A 19221-nucleotide genomic window follows, 5' to 3' on the forward strand; every position below is an offset into this window, starting at 1 on the left:
GTGAGGACATGGCCACAAACCCAACAACATATCTAATAATAACATAACACACCACCACAATGGACCTTAAACAGTTAAACACTCAATGTGTGCTTTAAGTGCAGACTTTCAGCTTTAATTTGAGGGTGTTTACATCCAAATCAGATGAACAGTTTCTACATGTGCAACCACCCTTTTTAAGGGACTAAAAATAAATATCCATATGCGTCTCTAATCTTAACATATTAGAAGAGCTCACTAGAGAGCAGCACCACCGTCCCTCTGTCTCTAATGTTAACGTATTAGAAGAGCTCAGTTAGTTAGTTAGTTAGCTGGTTGAGTTGACTGAATATATTTCCTGCCGTGTGAACATTGTAATGAAACTCAAAGTATTAAGAGTGAAGAACTGCTCTGGGCTTTCTTATTATTTATTGTGCCTAAAAAGGAATAAAACTTTAAGTAGATGTACTTATTGCTGTTGTTCTGTAAAGTAATTCAGAACTGTCATTGCTCTATAATGTACCTTAGAATGGGGGAAAAGGCGGAGTATATGAGGAAGACCTATGGCTCCCGACAGCTCTAAACATCTAAATGTCTATTTTATGTGCATCAGTGACAATCAAACCGTAAACAAAAGACGCCTAAGATGTTAGATCCTAATATGAAAAACGATGTGATTTAATGTTCTATGCCTTACCTTTGTCTATTTTGCTGCTATCTATTTTATGCTCGTTCTATTCTATGTCTGCACTTTATGCATTGCTCTTGATCTGCCAATTTTGTGCTCTTTTTATGCCTACAGTATGTCTTTTTTGTTACTGCTGTGAAGCACTTTGAGCTGCAATTCTTGTATGAAAGGTGCTATACAAATAAACTTCATTATTATTATTATTATTATTACTACTAGAGAGCAGCACCCACCTTCCCTTGGCATCTCTCATGTTAACCATCTGTGTTCCAACAAACTGCACTACGAGTTCAGCAGCACCGCCGTGGCCATTGATTCTGCACCCAAAGTGGAGAGAGACAGAACAGGGCGGGTTAACAACAAGGGCTGATATTTAACTGATTTCACATTTAAAAAGAAAAAAGGTCATTAGCAAGTGAATTACGGAATGATACTCACAGAGCACAGTGCAACGGGGTAAAGGCATTTCCTTCCTGGATAGTAAATGGTTTGCTTTCAAGTAAAACAGTCAAACAGTCCTCATGACCTTGAAGACAAAAGGAAACAGGAAATGTTAATCTAAGTAGCAGATGACCAGCCAGAATGTTTTTTTATGATAGTTCCCCAACATGCAATCATTTGATATGATTTATTGTATGTACTTTACTTACCCATAGTATGTATTCAGATTCAAAGTGTTTATTGCCCATACTTATTGTAACGTATAATATACATAACTGATAGGGCATACAGACCCTCATCTGCACATTTGATTACACTGTTTAACTTACTTGCTCATATTCTTTTTTTTATCTTTACTATTTTTATTGCCCATATTCATGTCTTTCTACTATTACCCTGTCTGTACCTGTACCTCCCTCCCCCCTCCCCCATGTTGCTATGACACCCGAATTCCCCCAAGGGGATCAATAAAGGAATATCTTATCTTATCTAAAAATGTGTTTGGTCAACTAATTTATACAGGTAACACTTCTATGACAAAAAAATAAATAAAGGAAGTCTAACAAAGCAGTGTCATTGCACTATGTGTACCTTATACTGTGGATAATAATATTTTTTATAATTCACCACGGCACATTCTTGAATTCATTGTATTTGGTGGGTTGTTTCTGATTTCTGAAATAACGGTAACCTATAGGGATGTGCCAGTATTGATCCAATCATTAACCTTTACAAAACAGAATAGACACAAATGTATGATATAATATATACCCGGCATACAACCAATATAACTCTGTATGATAGCATGTACAATAATGCTGTATATACCATAATTATATATTTATTTTTACCGTATATACATCTATCCACATCTGTCTGTACATACCTGCATATAATCCTTTTTACATATCTGTAGATACTATATCTATATCTGTACATATCCCTTACCTACTCTTACTAGTTACAGTGCTGGCCAGTATGACCTACTACCATAGTGTCTTTATACCTTTATCACTGTACATATTAATACTACAAGTTGTAGTACAACTCTGTACAAACATCTGATTATCACTATTACTCAGTAGTACTAATCTATATGTGTACCCAGTTTAATCACCTGTACATTGTATATTACTATTGCACTTCACTGTTAGATTTGCACTCTGGTTGGATGCCAAACTTATTTTCGTTGTATTTGCACTTGAATCTAATCTAATGTAATGTAATGTAATCTAATCCAATCCCAGCAGCCTCTAACTGGTGTCCCACCGTGGTAAGCAGCCCAGTGGACTGGTGTGTAGCCACTGTGGTCCAGCATGGAGTCCATGGGGTCGGCCTGCATGGCGGCGTGCTGCAGGCTGTAGAGCAGCTCGGTGTGGCCCCGGGACGCGGCCAGGTGCACGGGGGTCCTTCCCTGGGAGTCCCTGCACAGAGCGGAGGCCCCGTGCTCCAGCAGGGCCGACACACAGGCCTCACTGCCCATCACAGCCTGCAGAGAGAGGACGGGGGGGGGTCCCAGTGATTATGTGACATGAATACAGACGATGAATACAGATAAACACAAAGCAACGCTAAGGATACACTTTAACATGAGAAAGCACTCACTCATGCTGCACACGCCCACACTTATGGCCACAAAGGAAAGGTCACTTTAAAAATAGTATAGTAACAGTGTATTGCACTACCAAAGGACCTAGCATGTCCTTCATGCTCTGTAAATAACTATGTACAAATACCGTGATGTCCCACTATGTTACCTGTTTATTGCACAATGTTGTTTATTGGATTCTATTATATGTTGTACTACTGTATTGCACATCGTTGCGGGCAAGACCACCCGCATTTCATTGTATACTTGTATGCCGTGACAAATAAAACTCTTGACTTGACTTGATAAGAAGCTAAAGATAAGAAGCTGAAGATAAGATAAAAGAACCCAAGATATATATATTTTTATTACATGGCGTTTTCACATTCGCCGAAATGCTTGCTTGTGATTGGTCAACAGCCCCCCGACAGCGGTCATTATTTTTCAATAATGACCGGTTTTTTCAATAATGACCGCAGTGCGCAGCTGTTGGCAATCAAGCTCACATCAGTGCAGCAAATCAGACACACCTGCCGCGCTGCACTGACAGCGGAGTGTCAGCGGAGCCAGAACAGAGCTGCTGCCCGCGATAATAATAATCACTTTATTTGGGCTGACAGAGCCACAGAACAACTGCGATTTGTCAAATGAATTAGGTATATTGTTAGTAAGTTAGCCATGTAATAAGCGGGATAATGTATAGCCTACTCGGTCATTGTCGCAAAATAATTGACCTTCACTACGTTTAAAACACCTCGGCGCGGCGCCTCGGTATTTTAAACTCTGTGTCGGTCAATTATTTTGCGACAATGACCTCGTAGCCATACATTATCCCTTACATATATTTTACATACTTGCATTGAATGAGGATGTGTATATCTGAGGTGTGCAAATTACATTGTAAGGGTTAGGGTGGAGGAGTGTGTGTGTAGGATCCAGGTGGAGTAGTGTGTGTGTGTGTGTGTGTGTGTGTGTGTGTGTGTGTGTGTGTGTGTGTGTGTAGGGTTCAGGTGTTAAGGGGATGCAGACCAGAGAAAGACGTTTGTCTTGTTTACATCAGGGTCCCCCATTTTCAATTCATAGTGACATTTATGACATACACAACATACAGATATATATCATGACATTTATGACATACAGATATACAAATATAGAGGTAGAGGAGTGTGTGTGTAGGGTTTAGGAAGAGGAGTGTGTGTGTGTGTAGCGTTCAGGTAGAGGAGTGTGTGTGTGTGCGTGTGTGTGTGTGTGTGTGTGTGTGTGTGTAGGGTTCAGGTGGAGTAGTGTGTGTGTAGAGTTCAGGTGGAGTAGTGTGTGTGTGTGTGTGTGTGTGTGTGTGTGTGTGTGTGTGTGTGTGTGTGTGTGTGTGTGTGTGTGTAGGGTTCAGGTGGAGGAGTGTGTGTGTAGGGATCAGGTAGAGGAGTGTGTGTGTAGGGTTCAGGTGGAGGAGTGTGTGTGTGTGTGTGTGTGTGTGTGTGTGTGTGTGTGTGTGTGTGTGTGTGTGTGTGTGTGTGTGTGTGTGTGTGTGGTTCAGGCGGGGCTCAGGGTGTGTGGTGTTCAGTGGGTAGCCAGGTTCAGATGGGTAACAGCTCTGGGTAAGAAGCTGCTTCTGAGCCTGGCAGTGCTCTGAGGCTCCTGTAGCGCCTCCCAGAGGGCAGGGGATGGAACAGGCCGTGGGTTGGGGTAAGAGGGTGTATTTTATGGCTGGGAGCCGGGTACCGGTGATATGCAGGGCTTTCTGGTTCAGCGGAGTCAGTCGCCGTACCACACTGAGATGCAGCTGGTCAGGATGATCTCTGTGGTGCAGCGATAAGACGGTGGAGAGTATTTTGGGAGATAGGCGGGCGTTCCTCGGCTTCCTCAGGAAATGCAGCCGTTGCTGGGCCTTCGTCACAAGGGAGCGGGTATTTCATGGTCCTCGCCGATGTGGACTCCAAGCAATGTAAAGCTGGGGGATATATGTGCACTACTATGCATGAATGACTTGGGCGTGTGTGAGGTGGCGCACTACTCTGAATGAATGACTTGAGCAAGTGCAAGGTGGCGCACTACTATGAATGTGTGCAAGGTGGCGCACTACTATGCATGAATGACTTGGGCCGTGCGAGCCTATGTGGTCTACATAATGGACACAGAGTCTAAATTTACACCTCACCATGAGTGCGGGATTTTTTTTACCAATCCTTTCATTCAAAGTTAAAAAGTGATTTTGTGTCCGTGATTATGAGAGCCATAAATGTACTACAGAAGAAAAAGTCACAACTTCATCTTTCAACCAAGGTGCATGAACTGGAAACAACCAGTAAGGGAGAAACGTTCAGACTCTTGGAGGCCAGTGGTTCTAGAAATAATGTTACAGACATGTTGTTATTGACACAGTTAAAACCAACACGTTTCAGCAACATGCCTTCATCAGGGTTTTAATGGTCAATAAAGAGGACATTCACAGAGAGTACACTGACCGCTCTGTGTAAGGCAGTGTGGCCCCTTCGGTCCGCAGCATCAGCTGAGGCTCCTTTCTCCAACAGGATGTGGACACAGTCGGTATGGCTGCCCAGAGCCGCCAGCATTAGAGCCGTCCTGCAAACAAACACCATGCTTTATTGTCCCGCATTCAGTCTGCCTTTTCAACCTTGTCTGTGTCCCAAACTGATATAGACCGGGCCACGGACGGATTTCTTTAGGGGCGTCCAGATTCCCTCGGTTTAAAAAAAAGTAGTAGACTAATTTGCCATTTCTGATATTATGTGATACCATTATGTTATCATTAATAATAATAATAATAAACGTTATTTGTAAGTAGCACCTTTCATACAATAATTGCAGCATACAAGTGCCTCACAGCAGTAATGTAGACATAATGGACATAAAATAGACATGGGCATAAAATGAGCATACAATTTGCATAAATATAGACAGGTATATAATTAGCAGAGAATTGACTAAATAAAAGCAATGCATGAAGTGCAGACATAAAATGAGTAGGAAATAGACAATAATCAGAATAAAAGCAATGAGTTATCGTTATTTAATCAGAGGGGTTATTATAAGTATGAGAGCATAAAAGCTGAGGTCACTCACTTCCCCTGAACATCTGGGCTGTCGATGATGTCAGTGCTCTCCGCCCTGTTGACCAGTATCAGCAGACAGTCCATCTGACCCTCAGCAGCTGGAGACGGTGAGGGGAAGAGAAACAGCATTCATTCATTCATTCAATCAATATTTATTTCAACTCGAACAATCGTTGAGAAAAAAAACTAAAACTAAACTAAAGTCTAAACTTCTCAATTTCAACATTGTTATCACACCACACAAACTAAAACCCCTCCCTACTTCCCTCTCCCAAACCGTTTCTACAACCATTTATTTTCTTTTTTTTAAGATTTCTTTTTTGGCGCTTTATCGCTTTATTGCTACTGGGCAGTCCAGTAGAGAGAGACAGAGGAGGAATGGGAGACAGAGTGGGGGGAAGACATTCGGCAAATAACGACGGGTTCGGGAGTCGAACCCGGGTCGGCCGTGTTGCGCCACTGGGGCGCCCCCTACAACCATTTCTTTTTTTTTAAACTTTATTTTTTAGCGTTTATCGCTTTTCTGGTCAAGCATGACCGACAGATGTAGGGTGAAACGGGAGAGAGAGCAGGGGAAGACATTCGGCAAATGACGGCGAGTCCGGGAATTGAACTCGGAGTCAACCAGGTCCGTGACGCAGCACGGTATTCCGCGACGCAGCGCGGTACATGGTGTGCTACTGGAGCACCCCCTACAACCATTTCTTAATGTTGCACATATTATTATATTTCAGTTAATGAAGTTAAATGTTTATTATCATCAACTATCCAGTTAATCTTTATAGTGTAACGTTTGGCTACTTAAAATCATTGAACAGGAAAGGGAGGGTCTCTCTCTCTCTCTCTCACTATTGGAACTACATGAAAATTAAACAGATTTCTACGCTGTGCCTGTGAGCGTTTCCAGGGTTAGCTTAGCTTAGCTTAGTTAACGTTAGCAGCTAATATTAGTTAAGGTTTTTACCGCAACGTGGGCATACAGGAATGGTGAGGATGCAAAGCATGTTAGACGCACCGGACCCATGTATTCATTCATACCTTCGTGCATTTCACATTCAACGTTTTTTGTGCAAACCATAGCGGTTTCCCTGGCAACACCTGAGTCAGAGTATTATCTGGAACACAATCACTACAGCATAAGGCCGTCCCCGAAGCCTGTTTTTGGGATTCGAACTTCGTCAGGGTTTTTCGAACGAACGTTCGAACCTTCGTTGTCAACTGCCTTCATGAAATAAAAACCTGGATGTCATCTAATCTTCTCAAACTCAACAACAATAAAACTGAGCTCATGGTTGTGGCACCCAAGGCCCTGCTCCGGAAGGTTGGGGATCTCACCCTCAACATAGACGGCTGCTCCATCTGCCCTTCCCCTAAGGTCCGCAACCTGGGCGTTATCCTGGACTCCACCCTCTCCTACCAAGCCCATGTCAGTTCTGTCACCAAATCCGCCTTCTTCCCTCTCAGAAATATCTCCAGACTCCGACCATCACTTTCCGACTCCACAGCTGAGACCCTCATCCATCCCTTTGTCACCTCCCGCCTGGACTACTGCAACGGGGTCCTGTCCGGGGTGCGTGAATATTAAAGGCAACCAACTTGTGTTCAGCTTTTCGTTCAGCGTTTCTCTGATTGGCCACACGGCCAATCAATCAATCCACTAGCACACGCCCTTCGCGGCAAGAGAGACTCGAGAGACGCGGCGAGACGCGGCAGACGCGCATGCGCATGAGGCTCCCCCAGGTACTCTTGAGAGGAGCGCCCTTGTTGGTTAATGCCACTGGTGTTCTGTTGTGTGACTGTACTAAACTCTTCCACCATGCCCACATGACCGACATTTGACATACAGTACACCTCCTATCTATGTTGGGATTATGTTTGGTCATGACAAAACAATAAAAATCGCTACTGTTAGTGCCAACACCCACTTCAATGACAGAGCTCTCATATTTGCGAATGCATAAACTATATCTTAAATTATGGCGATGTGTCTAATATGGCTGTCGCGAAGTCATTGATAAGCGACAGCCATATTAGACACATAGCCATAATTTAAGATATAGTTTATGCATTCGCAAAATATGAGCATAACTGTATGGGCTTTGTTTATACACGAGTGAATCTGGTAGTACAACGGTGCTGCTGCTGCTGCTGCTGGAGCTGAAGTGATGTACAGTGACGCGAAACATAATAATGTTACGCTTTCTAGTTCAGCGCATTTCATAACTGTATGGGCTTTGTTTATACACGAGTGAATCTGGTAGTACAACGGTGCTGCTGCTGCTGGAGCTGAAGTGATGTACAGTGACGCGAAACATAATAATGTTACGCTTTCTAGTTCAGCGCATTTCATAACTGTATGGGCTTTGTTTATACACTAGTGAATCTGGTAGTACAACGGTGCTGCTGCTGCTGGAGCTGAAGTGATGTACAGTGACGCGAAACATAATAATGTTACGCTTTCTAGTTCAGCGCATTTCATAACTGTATGGGCTTTGTTTATACACTAGTGAATCTGGTAGTACAACGGTGCTGCTGCTGCTGGAGCTGAAGTGATGTACAGTGACGCGAAACATAATAATGTTACGCTTTCTAGTTCAGCGCATTTCATAACTGTATGGGCTTTGTTTATACACTAGTGAATCTGGTAGTACAACGGTGCTGCTGCTGCTGCTGCTGGAGCTGAAGTGATGTACAGTGACGCGAAACATAATAATGTTACGCTTTCTAGTTCAGCGCATTTCATAACTGTATGGGCTTTGTTTATACACTAGTGAATCTGGTAGTACAACGGTGCTGCTGCTGCTGGAGCTGAAGTGATGTACAGTGACGCGAAACATAATAATGTTACGCTTTCTAGTTCAGCGCATTTCATAACTGTATGGGCTTTGTTTATACACTAGTGAATCTGGTAGTACAACGGTGCTGCTGCTGCTGGAGCTGAGGTGATGTACAGTGACGCGAAACATAATAATGTTACGCTTTCTAGTTCAGCACATTTCATAACTGTATGGGCTTTGTTTATACACTAGTGAATCTGGTAGTACAACGGTGCTGCTGCTGCTGCTGCTGGAGCTGAAGTGATGTACAGTGACGCGAAACATAATAACGTTACGCTTTCTAGTTCAGCGCATTTCATAACTGTATGGGCTTTGTTTATACACTAGTGAATCTGGTAGTACAACGGTGCTGCTGCTGCTGCTGCTGGAGCTGAAGTGATGTACAGTGACGCGAAACATAATGTTACGCTTTCTAGTTCAGCGCATTTCATAACTGTATGGGCTTTGTTTATACACTAGTGAATCTGGTAGTACAACGGTGCTGCTGCTGCTGCTGCTGGAGCTGAAGTGATGTACAGTGACGCGAAACATAATAACGTTACGCTTTCTAGTTCAGCGCATTTCATAACTGTATGGGCTTTGTTTATACACGAGTGAATCTGGTGTACAGTGACGCGAAACATAATAACGTTACGCTTCTAGTTCAGCGCATTTCATAGCGCTCCACTGCTACCGCAGCTGAACACAAGTTGGTTGACACAAGTTGGTTGCCCGCGCTGCCGCTCGCTTGCGCTCCTTGGATTTCATTTGGGACGTGGGACGACTGCGCTTGCCTGCGCGTGGGGGCGCGGCCAATCAGAGAAAAGCCGAACACAAGTTGGTTGCCTTTAATATTCACGCGTCCGGGGTCCCAAGCAAAACCCTGGACAGGCTCCAGTATGTAAAAAATTCAGCTGCCAGGGTTCTAACCCGCACCAATCCCTGGCAGCACATCACTCCCACCCTCATCCACCTCCACTGGCTCCCCATCAAATCCCGCATCACCTACAAAACCCTCCTGCTCACCTACAAATCCCTTCACGCTCTGGCACCTCAGTACCTCACTGACCTCCTCCACCCCTACACTCAGTCACGGTCCCTGCGATCCACGGACACTGGTCAGCTCTCCATCCCCCGAACCAGACTGCGGACCTTCGGGGACAGAGCTTTCAGTGTGGCAGCTCCCACCCTCTGGAACTCCCTCCCCGCAGAACTCTGCACCGCCCCAACTCTGGACTCATTAAAAAAACTGCTCAAAACCCACCTCTTCAACTTGGCCTTTAACCCCTAATTTCTCACTTTATATGTATATGTTGTGTCTGTCCACTATGTTTGTTACTTTGTTATTTTCTCCCCCTATGTAAAGCGACCTTGGGTCTCTTGAAAGGCGCTATATAAAATGAAGCTATTACTATTATTATTATCATAGCTGGTGAGAAATGTCCTAAACACAACGTGACCATTACTTTCCTAAACAGATTGTAGGCTACAGTATGTCTACTGCCGGCTGTAGCCACAATTTGCCTATCTCAAGCTCCGCTCTCTTTTCTTGATCCTCCAATCACAACTTGCTGTCCGTGGAGGATCAGGAAGAGAGGGTGGGGTTTGAGATGATCAGTGATCAACTTAGCATGCACTGAGAAGGATTATTATTATTGTGCTGCACATTATTATTGTGCTGGCTTGTGTGGCACGTTGTCGCCATCCGGTGGATATCAGAGGGAGGACGAGGCAGGCAAAATGAAAATCTGTACTTCATGTCTCTGTATCTTGGCATTTCTGGATATTAGAATATTAGATATCACGTGTCAGCATTTTGATTTAGAATGGTGATCAGATGGTTCGACTGGAACCTGGTTATCAGGTTTTAAGGGACACCCTCCACCCAAAAAAGAGTTAAGCATTCTTTAAAAAAATATATATATATATATATATATTGGCATAAGCTGTATCATATACCAACTAAGGTATCTGCAGGTTTCAATAAGTTAAATGTAAGACTTGTTAAGACCTTTTTAATACCACTTAGAGAAAATACCAATTTTCAAAACCATACTAGCAAAAAAAAAAGGAAAAAGAAAACACACGGTGACACTGAACTGCCCATGAACTTCCATACAAGCTCACGCCAGATGCACCAAGCTCCCAGATGCACCAAACAGCCGGGCTGCGCCCACGCCAAATTTTATACCTGTGCAAAATACTTTTGAATACCTTTAAGGCCTTGAGAATTGAGAATGTAATACCTTTTAAGACTTTTTAATACCCCGCAGATACCCTGTACACATGCCCCAGGACATCTCCATATCTGTATGTCGTGTATAAGATAAGATAAGATAAGATATTCCTTTATTGATCCCCTTGGGGAAATTCAGGCATCATAGCAGCATGGGGGATGGGGGGGGGGGGTACAGGTAGCAAAAACAACACAAGCAGTGTAAACAAATAAGTCAAAATCATTTACTATCTAACTATCTAACTAACTGAAATATACAGTATTCATATGTCATGTACGTCATAAATGTTATAAATGTTATGATGAATTGAAAATGGGGGACCCTGATGTAAACAAGACGAAAGTCTTTCTCTGGTCTGCATCCCCTTAACACTTTAAGGACCAGCCACGAGTTAACTCGTGTTTCGATTCCAACCGTTGAGGACCAGAGCCACGAGTTAACTCGTGGCAAGTTGTTATTGTTTTATTCCATATTAATAAACGGATCAAGATCCCGGATCGACTCTGCAGATTTACCCGCCAGATTTAAATCGGCGACATGCAATACCGGCCAGATCCTCTTAGGGGCGCCATCGCTCCACTGCAGTATCATTGAGGCCGAATGGGGAAATTTTCTTTTTACTGTCTGGGGCATTTCATATGAGCCTCGATCCCAGCCGAACATCCTCCATCTTTGATCACGTTACGGAAAGCAGATTTCAGCCTGGAATAATGGGATTTATGATCAGCCAATGGACATTATCGATCTACCAGATGCCGATGAATAATGATGAAATGCTGCCGGCGATCACATGGGCTGACGGTAGGATACTATTCACCCAAATTACAGCCGGATTGGACATTGTTGTAACATGCAATATGGCTACTTGAACGCACACTGTATTGCTAATCAATAATACTGATCGGCGTCCCCCGCCGCCCCCATTTCATCCATAGATGCTCTGTAATAGTCCGGATGCTAAGCGGTTTGTTTTATTTCATTCATATATATACAACAGAAATGGCGTTTGATATAACGTGACTAGCCTTTAGCCTCATATCTAGCTTCCCAGAAAAAAAACGAGACGAAAACTGCGATAAAGCTTATATTCACAACGCTATAAAATGACAACCAACCGATGGATTTTTATTTTCTTTAAGCCATTATGAAGGCACGGTTTATGCACTCAAGTGACAATGAGAATGGACAGATAGCAATACTATAAAGTATATATATAGCTGTTAGAAAGTACATCGGTTTGTTGACAAACCCTGGTCGTCCAGAACCATATTACACTGCAAACCGTGGTCGCCAATGTGTTAACAATTGTGTGTATTGAGCCATACTGTATTGTACCCATTCTGCAATCTGTTAATAAAGTTTTCAATCAATCAATCAATCCACGCTCCGACACACCTGCGACGTGGAGCGGGGTCCACTTCTGCCGGTACTCCTTGAGGAGGCAGGAGGCCCCGTGCCTCAGCAGCACCTCCACACACTGGGCACAGCCCCTCACGGTGGCCAGGTGCAGGGCGGTGCGGCCGTCCACGTCTCGGACGTCCAGGCTCACCAAGGTCTCAGAGAGCACGGCCAGCGCCTCGCAGCGGCCGTTGTGCGCCTGGGAGTCAGACGAGGGAGAGGAAACACGTGAGGAAAGAGAACATGGATCACTTAGATTATATATTGATTATACTGAAAGCCGTCACACTCGTTTTCAACAGACAGGCGCTAAGTGGCGACCTGGTACTTCCTCGATCGAGGACTAATCATTTAAAATCCACAGTGCTCTATATAGAGCCATATTCAACTGGAACAAGCTACCAGTCTCCACAAGGCAAGTAAAGAATAAAAATAGTTATCATATAAACATATTAAAAAGTGAACTGATGTAAATGAGACTGTAAATTAGATTAGATTAACTTCATTGTCATTACACAGTACAAGACAGTGCAACAGTCATTTGCAATATAAAACACATATAAATAAAAACTGTACAGTAAAGTGCAATGGTTAGCACAATGTGAAATGGTGAAAGATATACAATACAAAATACAATACAAAATATAATAAAAAAATAATCATTCAAATAAAGTCTACATAAGCTATGGCTATATACACAGGTATACAGTGAGGTGCAGTGGGCTATGTAGAGTTTTGGTTCTGCCTGGGAGGCTGCGGTAGCGTGCCCCAGAGCGAGTACCCCGCAGGTGGGTGAACAGTCCATGGTTGGGGTGAGAAGCGTCTTTGATGATATTCCGTGCTCTCCGTGAGCACCGCTTCTCTTTTTTTTTATCCACTTTTTCTCCCATTTTTCTATATTTTCTCCCATCCCAATTTCGTATCATCCAATTCAACCCTCCCCTGTCACGAACGCTGTTTCCTGCCTCCCACAAGCCGGCTGCAATGTGGACTAATTCATACATAGCACAAGTCCCCTCCGGTACTTGAGGTAACAGCAGTCGCATCTTTTCACCTGCGCAGCTCGATCTCTCAGTGGCGAGGAGTAACGCGTGGGAGGCTCACGCTGCCCCCGACACTTCCTGATTCTACTGCGCAGGCGCACCAACCGACCTGTAGGAGTCGCTGTCCACAACGCCCGATCCCCACCAATCAGTTTCCCACCCCCTAATACGGCCAATGTGTATTAGTACGGACGACCAGCTAAACTGAAAGCAATGTGGAGCGCTGGGCTCGAACAGGCAAGCCCAGCGTCTCCGTCATTCGTGGCGAGCGCCTTGCCCACTACGCCACGTAGCCACCCTCCGTGAGCACCGCTTCTCATAGATTGATGAGATGGGGCGGAGTGGGGTCTTGGTGATGCGTTGGGCTATTTTCACTACGCTCTGCAGTGATTTCCGGTCCTTAATGGTGCAGTTGCTGTACCAGACTAAGATGCAGGTGGTGAGGATGCTCTCAATCGTACAGCGATAAAAGTTCACTAGCACGCGAGGGGATAGGTGGAGTTTGGCCAACTTCCTCAGGAAAAAGAGGCGCTTGTGGGCCTTCTTGACCAGGGTCGAAGTGTTGGTGGTCCAGGACAGGTCCTCAGAGATGTGGACTCCCAGGAATTTGAAACTACAGACACGCTCAACCTCCTCTCCATTGATGTACAGAATACCGTACACAAATCAACCACACAATCACCTGGTGCACAGACAATAACCTCCTCCTCAACTCATCAAAAACCCAAGAACTCATCATCGATTTCAGACGCCAGCCAAACCCCAAAACCCCCATATCCATCTCCGGCAAACCCATAATCACCACAGACTCCTTCAAATTTCTCGGCACCCACATAAGCAATAACCTCAAATGGAAAACCAACACAGACCACATCCACAAAAAAGCCAACCAAAGACTCTTCTTCCTCCGCCAGCTCAAAAAATACAGAGTCAGAAAACATCTCCTGCTCCGCTTCTACCAGGCCATCATTCAAAGCATCCTCACCTTCTCCATAACAGTTTGGTACAGCAGTCTGGACACTCACTCCAAAAACAAACTGCAAAGAATAATCAATAAATCCTCCAAAATAATCCGCACCCCCCTCCTATCTCTCTAATCACTCCACCGCCAAAGCACAATTAGAAGAGCTAGGAAAATTATCTCTGACCCCACTCACCCAGCACACCACATCTTCCAGCTGCTGCCCTCTGGGAGGCGCTACAGATCCCTGACCACCAAAACATCCCGCTTTAAAAACAGCTTCTTCCCCACTGCCATACGGACACTGAACTCCCTGTAGCACCCCCCCCCCCCCCCCAACCCCCCTACCTCTGTTGCTATGGACATGGACACAAACTCTGAACTTTGATATTGAGGTCTTGTAATTGTGTATTTATGTATTTAACTGCATGTAGTATGTATGTAATGTAAGTGATGTTATATGTTCTATGTTGGAACAATGCTGTAACATGCTGCACTGAAATCAAATTCCACCAGCCTGGCTGGGTGGTCATTAAAGATAATTGATTGAATTGAATTGATGGGGCTGTGCGTGCCTGTTTTATTTTTCCTGAAGTCCACCACTATCTCCTGATGTAGTATGATGTAAGATGTGATTAGCTATTTAGTTTGTTTTATTGTATTTATCTTTTTTAAATTGTGTGTGTGTGGTGTGTGTGTGTGTGTGTGTGTGTGTGTGTGAGTGTGTGAGAAACAAGTATGCCTTGTCAAGAGACCTAAATCTCTACCCCCCTCCCCTCAGATCTTCCTGAAGACAGCCACTGAGGCCTGGGACGCCCCTCAGCAGGTGCCCTATGCCTTCACCAGTGAGGTCCGGGTCGGATATGACAACATCCTGATGAATTGAAAATGGGGGACCCTGATGTAAACAAGACGAAAGTCTTTCTCTGGTCTGCATCCCCTTAACAATTGTGTGTATTGAGCTGTACAGTATTGTACCCATTCTGCAATCTGTTAATAAAGTTTTCAATCAATCAATCAATCAACATCAAGAGTTTCAACATCAAGGTCTGTTTATATGCGATTGTTCAGATGTGATGCATGCATGATGATGATGATGAGTTTATTTTCGGTCTTTGTTTACAGATCAATCAAAAACACACTTGTGTGGACTTAAAAAAAAATAAAATAAATCACAAATGTACATATTCAAAGTAAGCTCACACACAAAATCCAAACTCAATGACCGAAAAAAGGAATAGGCAGAAGTACATGCTTATTTTTGCCTATCCTTTACAATTCTTAAAAACTAAATATACTTTAATATAAGAAAGAAAAACTTAAAATATGCTGCAAGATATTAAAAAAAAAATAATTGATGTTTACTCAAAACTGTACTCCTGAATTATTTGATCCTTTAGGGCCTTTTTAAATCTCCCCTGAGAAGTACACAACTTCAACCTGTCACTAAGGCTATTCCACAATTTAACTCCCAAAATTGAAACACATCTAGCTTTTACATTAGTTCTTACCTTTTTACATGTATTGTTCTTTTTATAATTTTTTATCTACTTTTTCTCCCCATTTTCTATTTTTCTCCCATCCCAATTTCGTATAGTCCAATTCTACCCTCCCCTGTTTCAAACGTTGTTAGACCATGCCTCCCACTGGTCGGCTGCAATGTGGACGAAGCCTTGCATCACGTGTCCCCTCCGGTACACGAGGAGGCAGCCGTCGCATCTTTTCACCTGCACAGCGCGATCTCTCAGTGGCGAGGAGTAACGCGTGGGAGGCTCACGCTGCCCCCGATACTTCCCGATTCTGCTGTACAGGCGCACCAACCGACCTGTAGGAGTCGCTGTCCACAAAGTCCGATCCCCACCCACCGGCTTTCCCACCCCCTAATACTGCCAATTGTGTTAGTATAAACGACCAGCCAAGCCGGAAGCAACGCCGAGAGCTGGGCTCGAACCCAGCATCTCCTGCGTTAGTGGCGAGCGCCTTGCCCACTGCGCCACTTAGCCGCACCTTTTTACATGTTTTAAGAATACACAACCCTCTTAAATTATACTTGTAAGCTAAGTGTGTGTAGAGAGAGAGTATTCTGTATTACTTACAGCTAAGTGCAAAGGACTGACAGGAACATTACTTTCAACTTCTCCCAGGCAGTTGAACGATGTCTCCAAAAGCTGCAGGAGTAGAGGGTTGAAAAACATCAAAAGGTTGACGTAGGTTTAGAAACAAGCATTTAAATCGACTAAAACTAAGGTACTTGGGATTTATACATAACAAAGGAAGTGGATCTGAACATGTGGTCCTGATTGGCTCAAAAGATAGAGCATGGTCCAACTCTTCCAGGGTCAGAGGTTTGATTCCCCGCCAAGGAAATGTTTGCTAAAAATGTCTGCATTCGTAGTACAGTAAGGCCTGTTGGATAGAAGCTTCTTAACAATACAGAATTAACATTTTGTTAAGTTGAGTTTGAAACACATTCTCTAATTCTTGCACCTCTCAGACCTTTATATACAATACGACTAGTACTGTACCAGTGCAGAAGAGGTATTTTTTTACACACTTGCACTACCTCCTTTTAGTACCTCTTCTACCTCATTTTAGTACCTCTTCTACCTCATTTTAGTACCTCTTCTACGTAATTTTAGTACATCTTCTACCTCCTTTTAGTACATCTTCGACTTCATTTTAGTACATCTTCTACCTCGTTTTAGTACATCTTCGACTTCATTTTAGTACCTCTTCTACCTCGTTTTAGTACATCTTCGACTTCATTTTAGTACCTCTTCTACCTCGTTTTAGTACCGCTTCTACCTAATTGTTCTACCTCTTCTACCCCTATTTTTGCATTTTGTACATTTTAGTTTTGTATTTGTTTAGTCTTTTACTGTATGAAGCACAATTTCAGGAGGCTCATACTGAACCAAGAATTTCACTATAATGTACATGTACCTTATATGTGACAAAAATAACATAACAAAAATCACTGGAAGAACCCATTAGAGCATTTAGAAATAAGGGGGGGGGGGGTCTGGGTTGTTGGAACATGTCAACAACTACAAACATCTAGGGCTGCGGTAATCTTTAGAGGCAGAAAACAGTGCCGTTGCAAAATACTGAAGGGTAGGAGACTTTTGTGGCGGAAAATCTAACTATAAACATTATGAAATGCACTTGTGAATAATAGAGATACATGAATGTTCTGGTTTAAATAATAATGATGTCTAGGGCATGAAGGCCTGATGACATGTGCAGCTGTAGACGTGGATGTTTGAAAGTCCGGCATTAATGTGACAGAGTCAGGAGGGTTTGACAGAGAGCTTACTGTGACTTGAATAGAATCACTATGTACACAATCAGGGCACATGGGGTGATGTTACAGGAGCCTTTGAGCCAATGGTAGAGGAGGTGGTAGTGTTGCTGTCTCAGTTTGATATGTAGAAACAACATAATGATAGTGTTTTGCCGGTTCTTCCTGGCATGAAACAACTCCGCTATTTTTGCACGTAATCAATAAAGTTCCGTTTTCATTCCTGAAAACCTTTTGTCCAAAATCTAATTTCCTACGACACCGTCCTACAGAGTGAGTCAGCCAATGTGGATAGTTACACCCACTAGCAACATCCTGTAGGTCAGACTTGAGAGATCTTCTTCCACAACACGTGTAGGAGCAGGTGACTGTTCTCTCACATGTATACCACCGCCTAAAGCCCTCCGAGTTATCCTGTAATGACGAGACTGTTCTCTCACATGGATACCACCACCTAAAGCCCTCTGAGTTATCCTGTAATGACGCGACTGTTCTCTCACATGTAACCACCTAAAGCCCTCTGAGTTATCCTGTAATGACGCGACTGTTCTCTCACATGTAACCACCTAAAGCCCTCTGAGTTATCCTGTAATGACGCGACTGTTCTCTCACATGGATACCACCACCTAAAGCCCTCTGAGTTATCCTGTAATGATGAGACTGTTCTCTCACATGGATACCACCACCTAAAGCCCTCTATGTTATCCTGTAATGACGCGACTGTTCTCTCACATGGATACCACCACACTAAAAAGGCAGTAATGTGTAAAGTTAGAATCTCTAACCACCATTACATCTCAAAATGAGGAGGAAGCAGCGATGTCTTCTGGGTAGAAAACAGGTGGGGGTTTTCTAGATTTGCCTGCTGATGGCGGACTAGTGGTGAGACCTCCATTGGGTCCACTGTGTAGAGAGGAGCTGCTCCCTCTATATTAGTAATGTCTCTGGTCAGACTATACAGGTGCAGCTCAATAAATTTGAATATCGTGGAAAAGTCAGTATATTTCGCTGTATTGATGCAGTAATTTGTGCAAAAGGAGCCTCAACCAAGTACTGAGTGAACATACATGAACATGCTTTTCAGAAGGCCAACATTTCTATATACATTTAAATATATACACAAATAAAAGGCTTAAGTTGAAATATTTCACCACTTTGTGTGTAAAATGAATCTATAATCTATGAGCGTTTCGCTTTTTGAATTGAATTACTGAAATAAAATAACTTTTCCACGATATTCTAATTTATTGAGCTGCGCCTGAAAGTTACTTCACTCACTAGTTCCAGGTGCTGTTTGTTCCCATGAGCTGCTGCATAATGAACAGCACTGTAACCCAGGCTGTTCCTCAGGGTGGGGTCTGCTCCGCTGTCCAGCAGGTACTCCAGACAGCTACACACACACACACACACACACACCACACACACAGATTAAAGGATAATGCGGATTAGTCACTCATGCTGATGGAATCCCACCAAAACCTTGTCAATTTGACCACAAATGAGCAGGGTTCATTTTATGGGCACTCAAATTTAATGGCACTTTCATGGCCAAAAAATAGCGACACTTGTAGTTGAAAGTTCCATATAAAAAAACAACAACTCTATGATCCATTATTATTCAGTGACTTACAGGACTATCATCTATTATTATTCAGCGACTTACAGGACTATGATCTATTATTGTTCAGTGACTTACAG

The 19221-nt window shown here is 43.4% G+C and overlaps 1 protein-coding gene across 1 annotated transcript in view; it reads right to left on the reverse strand.

Moving 5' to 3' along the window:
• LOC311230772 (serine/threonine-protein phosphatase 6 regulatory ankyrin repeat subunit C-like) overlaps positions 1 to 19221 on the reverse strand; it is a 51416-nt gene that overhangs the window by 10315 nt on the left and 21880 nt on the right. Inside the window, exons 16-23 of the mRNA XM_084317131.1 lie at positions 18802 to 18913; positions 16319 to 16390; positions 12216 to 12417; positions 5778 to 5865; positions 5159 to 5276; positions 2378 to 2597; positions 1106 to 1193; positions 901 to 984 (exon numbers count right to left, since the gene is read on the reverse strand). Of these exons, the coding sequence (XP_084173257.1) occupies positions 901 to 984; positions 1106 to 1193; positions 2378 to 2597; positions 5159 to 5276; positions 5778 to 5865; positions 12216 to 12417; positions 16319 to 16390; positions 18802 to 18913 (984 nt within the window). The remainder of the gene's footprint in view (positions 1 to 900; positions 985 to 1105; positions 1194 to 2377; positions 2598 to 5158; positions 5277 to 5777; positions 5866 to 12215; positions 12418 to 16318; positions 16391 to 18801; positions 18914 to 19221) is intronic.

Source organism: Notolepis coatsorum (assembly GCF_963971535.1).
Source record: "Notolepis coatsorum genome assembly, chromosome: 6".
Classification (NCBI taxonomy): Eukaryota; Metazoa; Chordata; class Actinopteri; order Aulopiformes; family Paralepididae; genus Notolepis; species Notolepis coatsorum.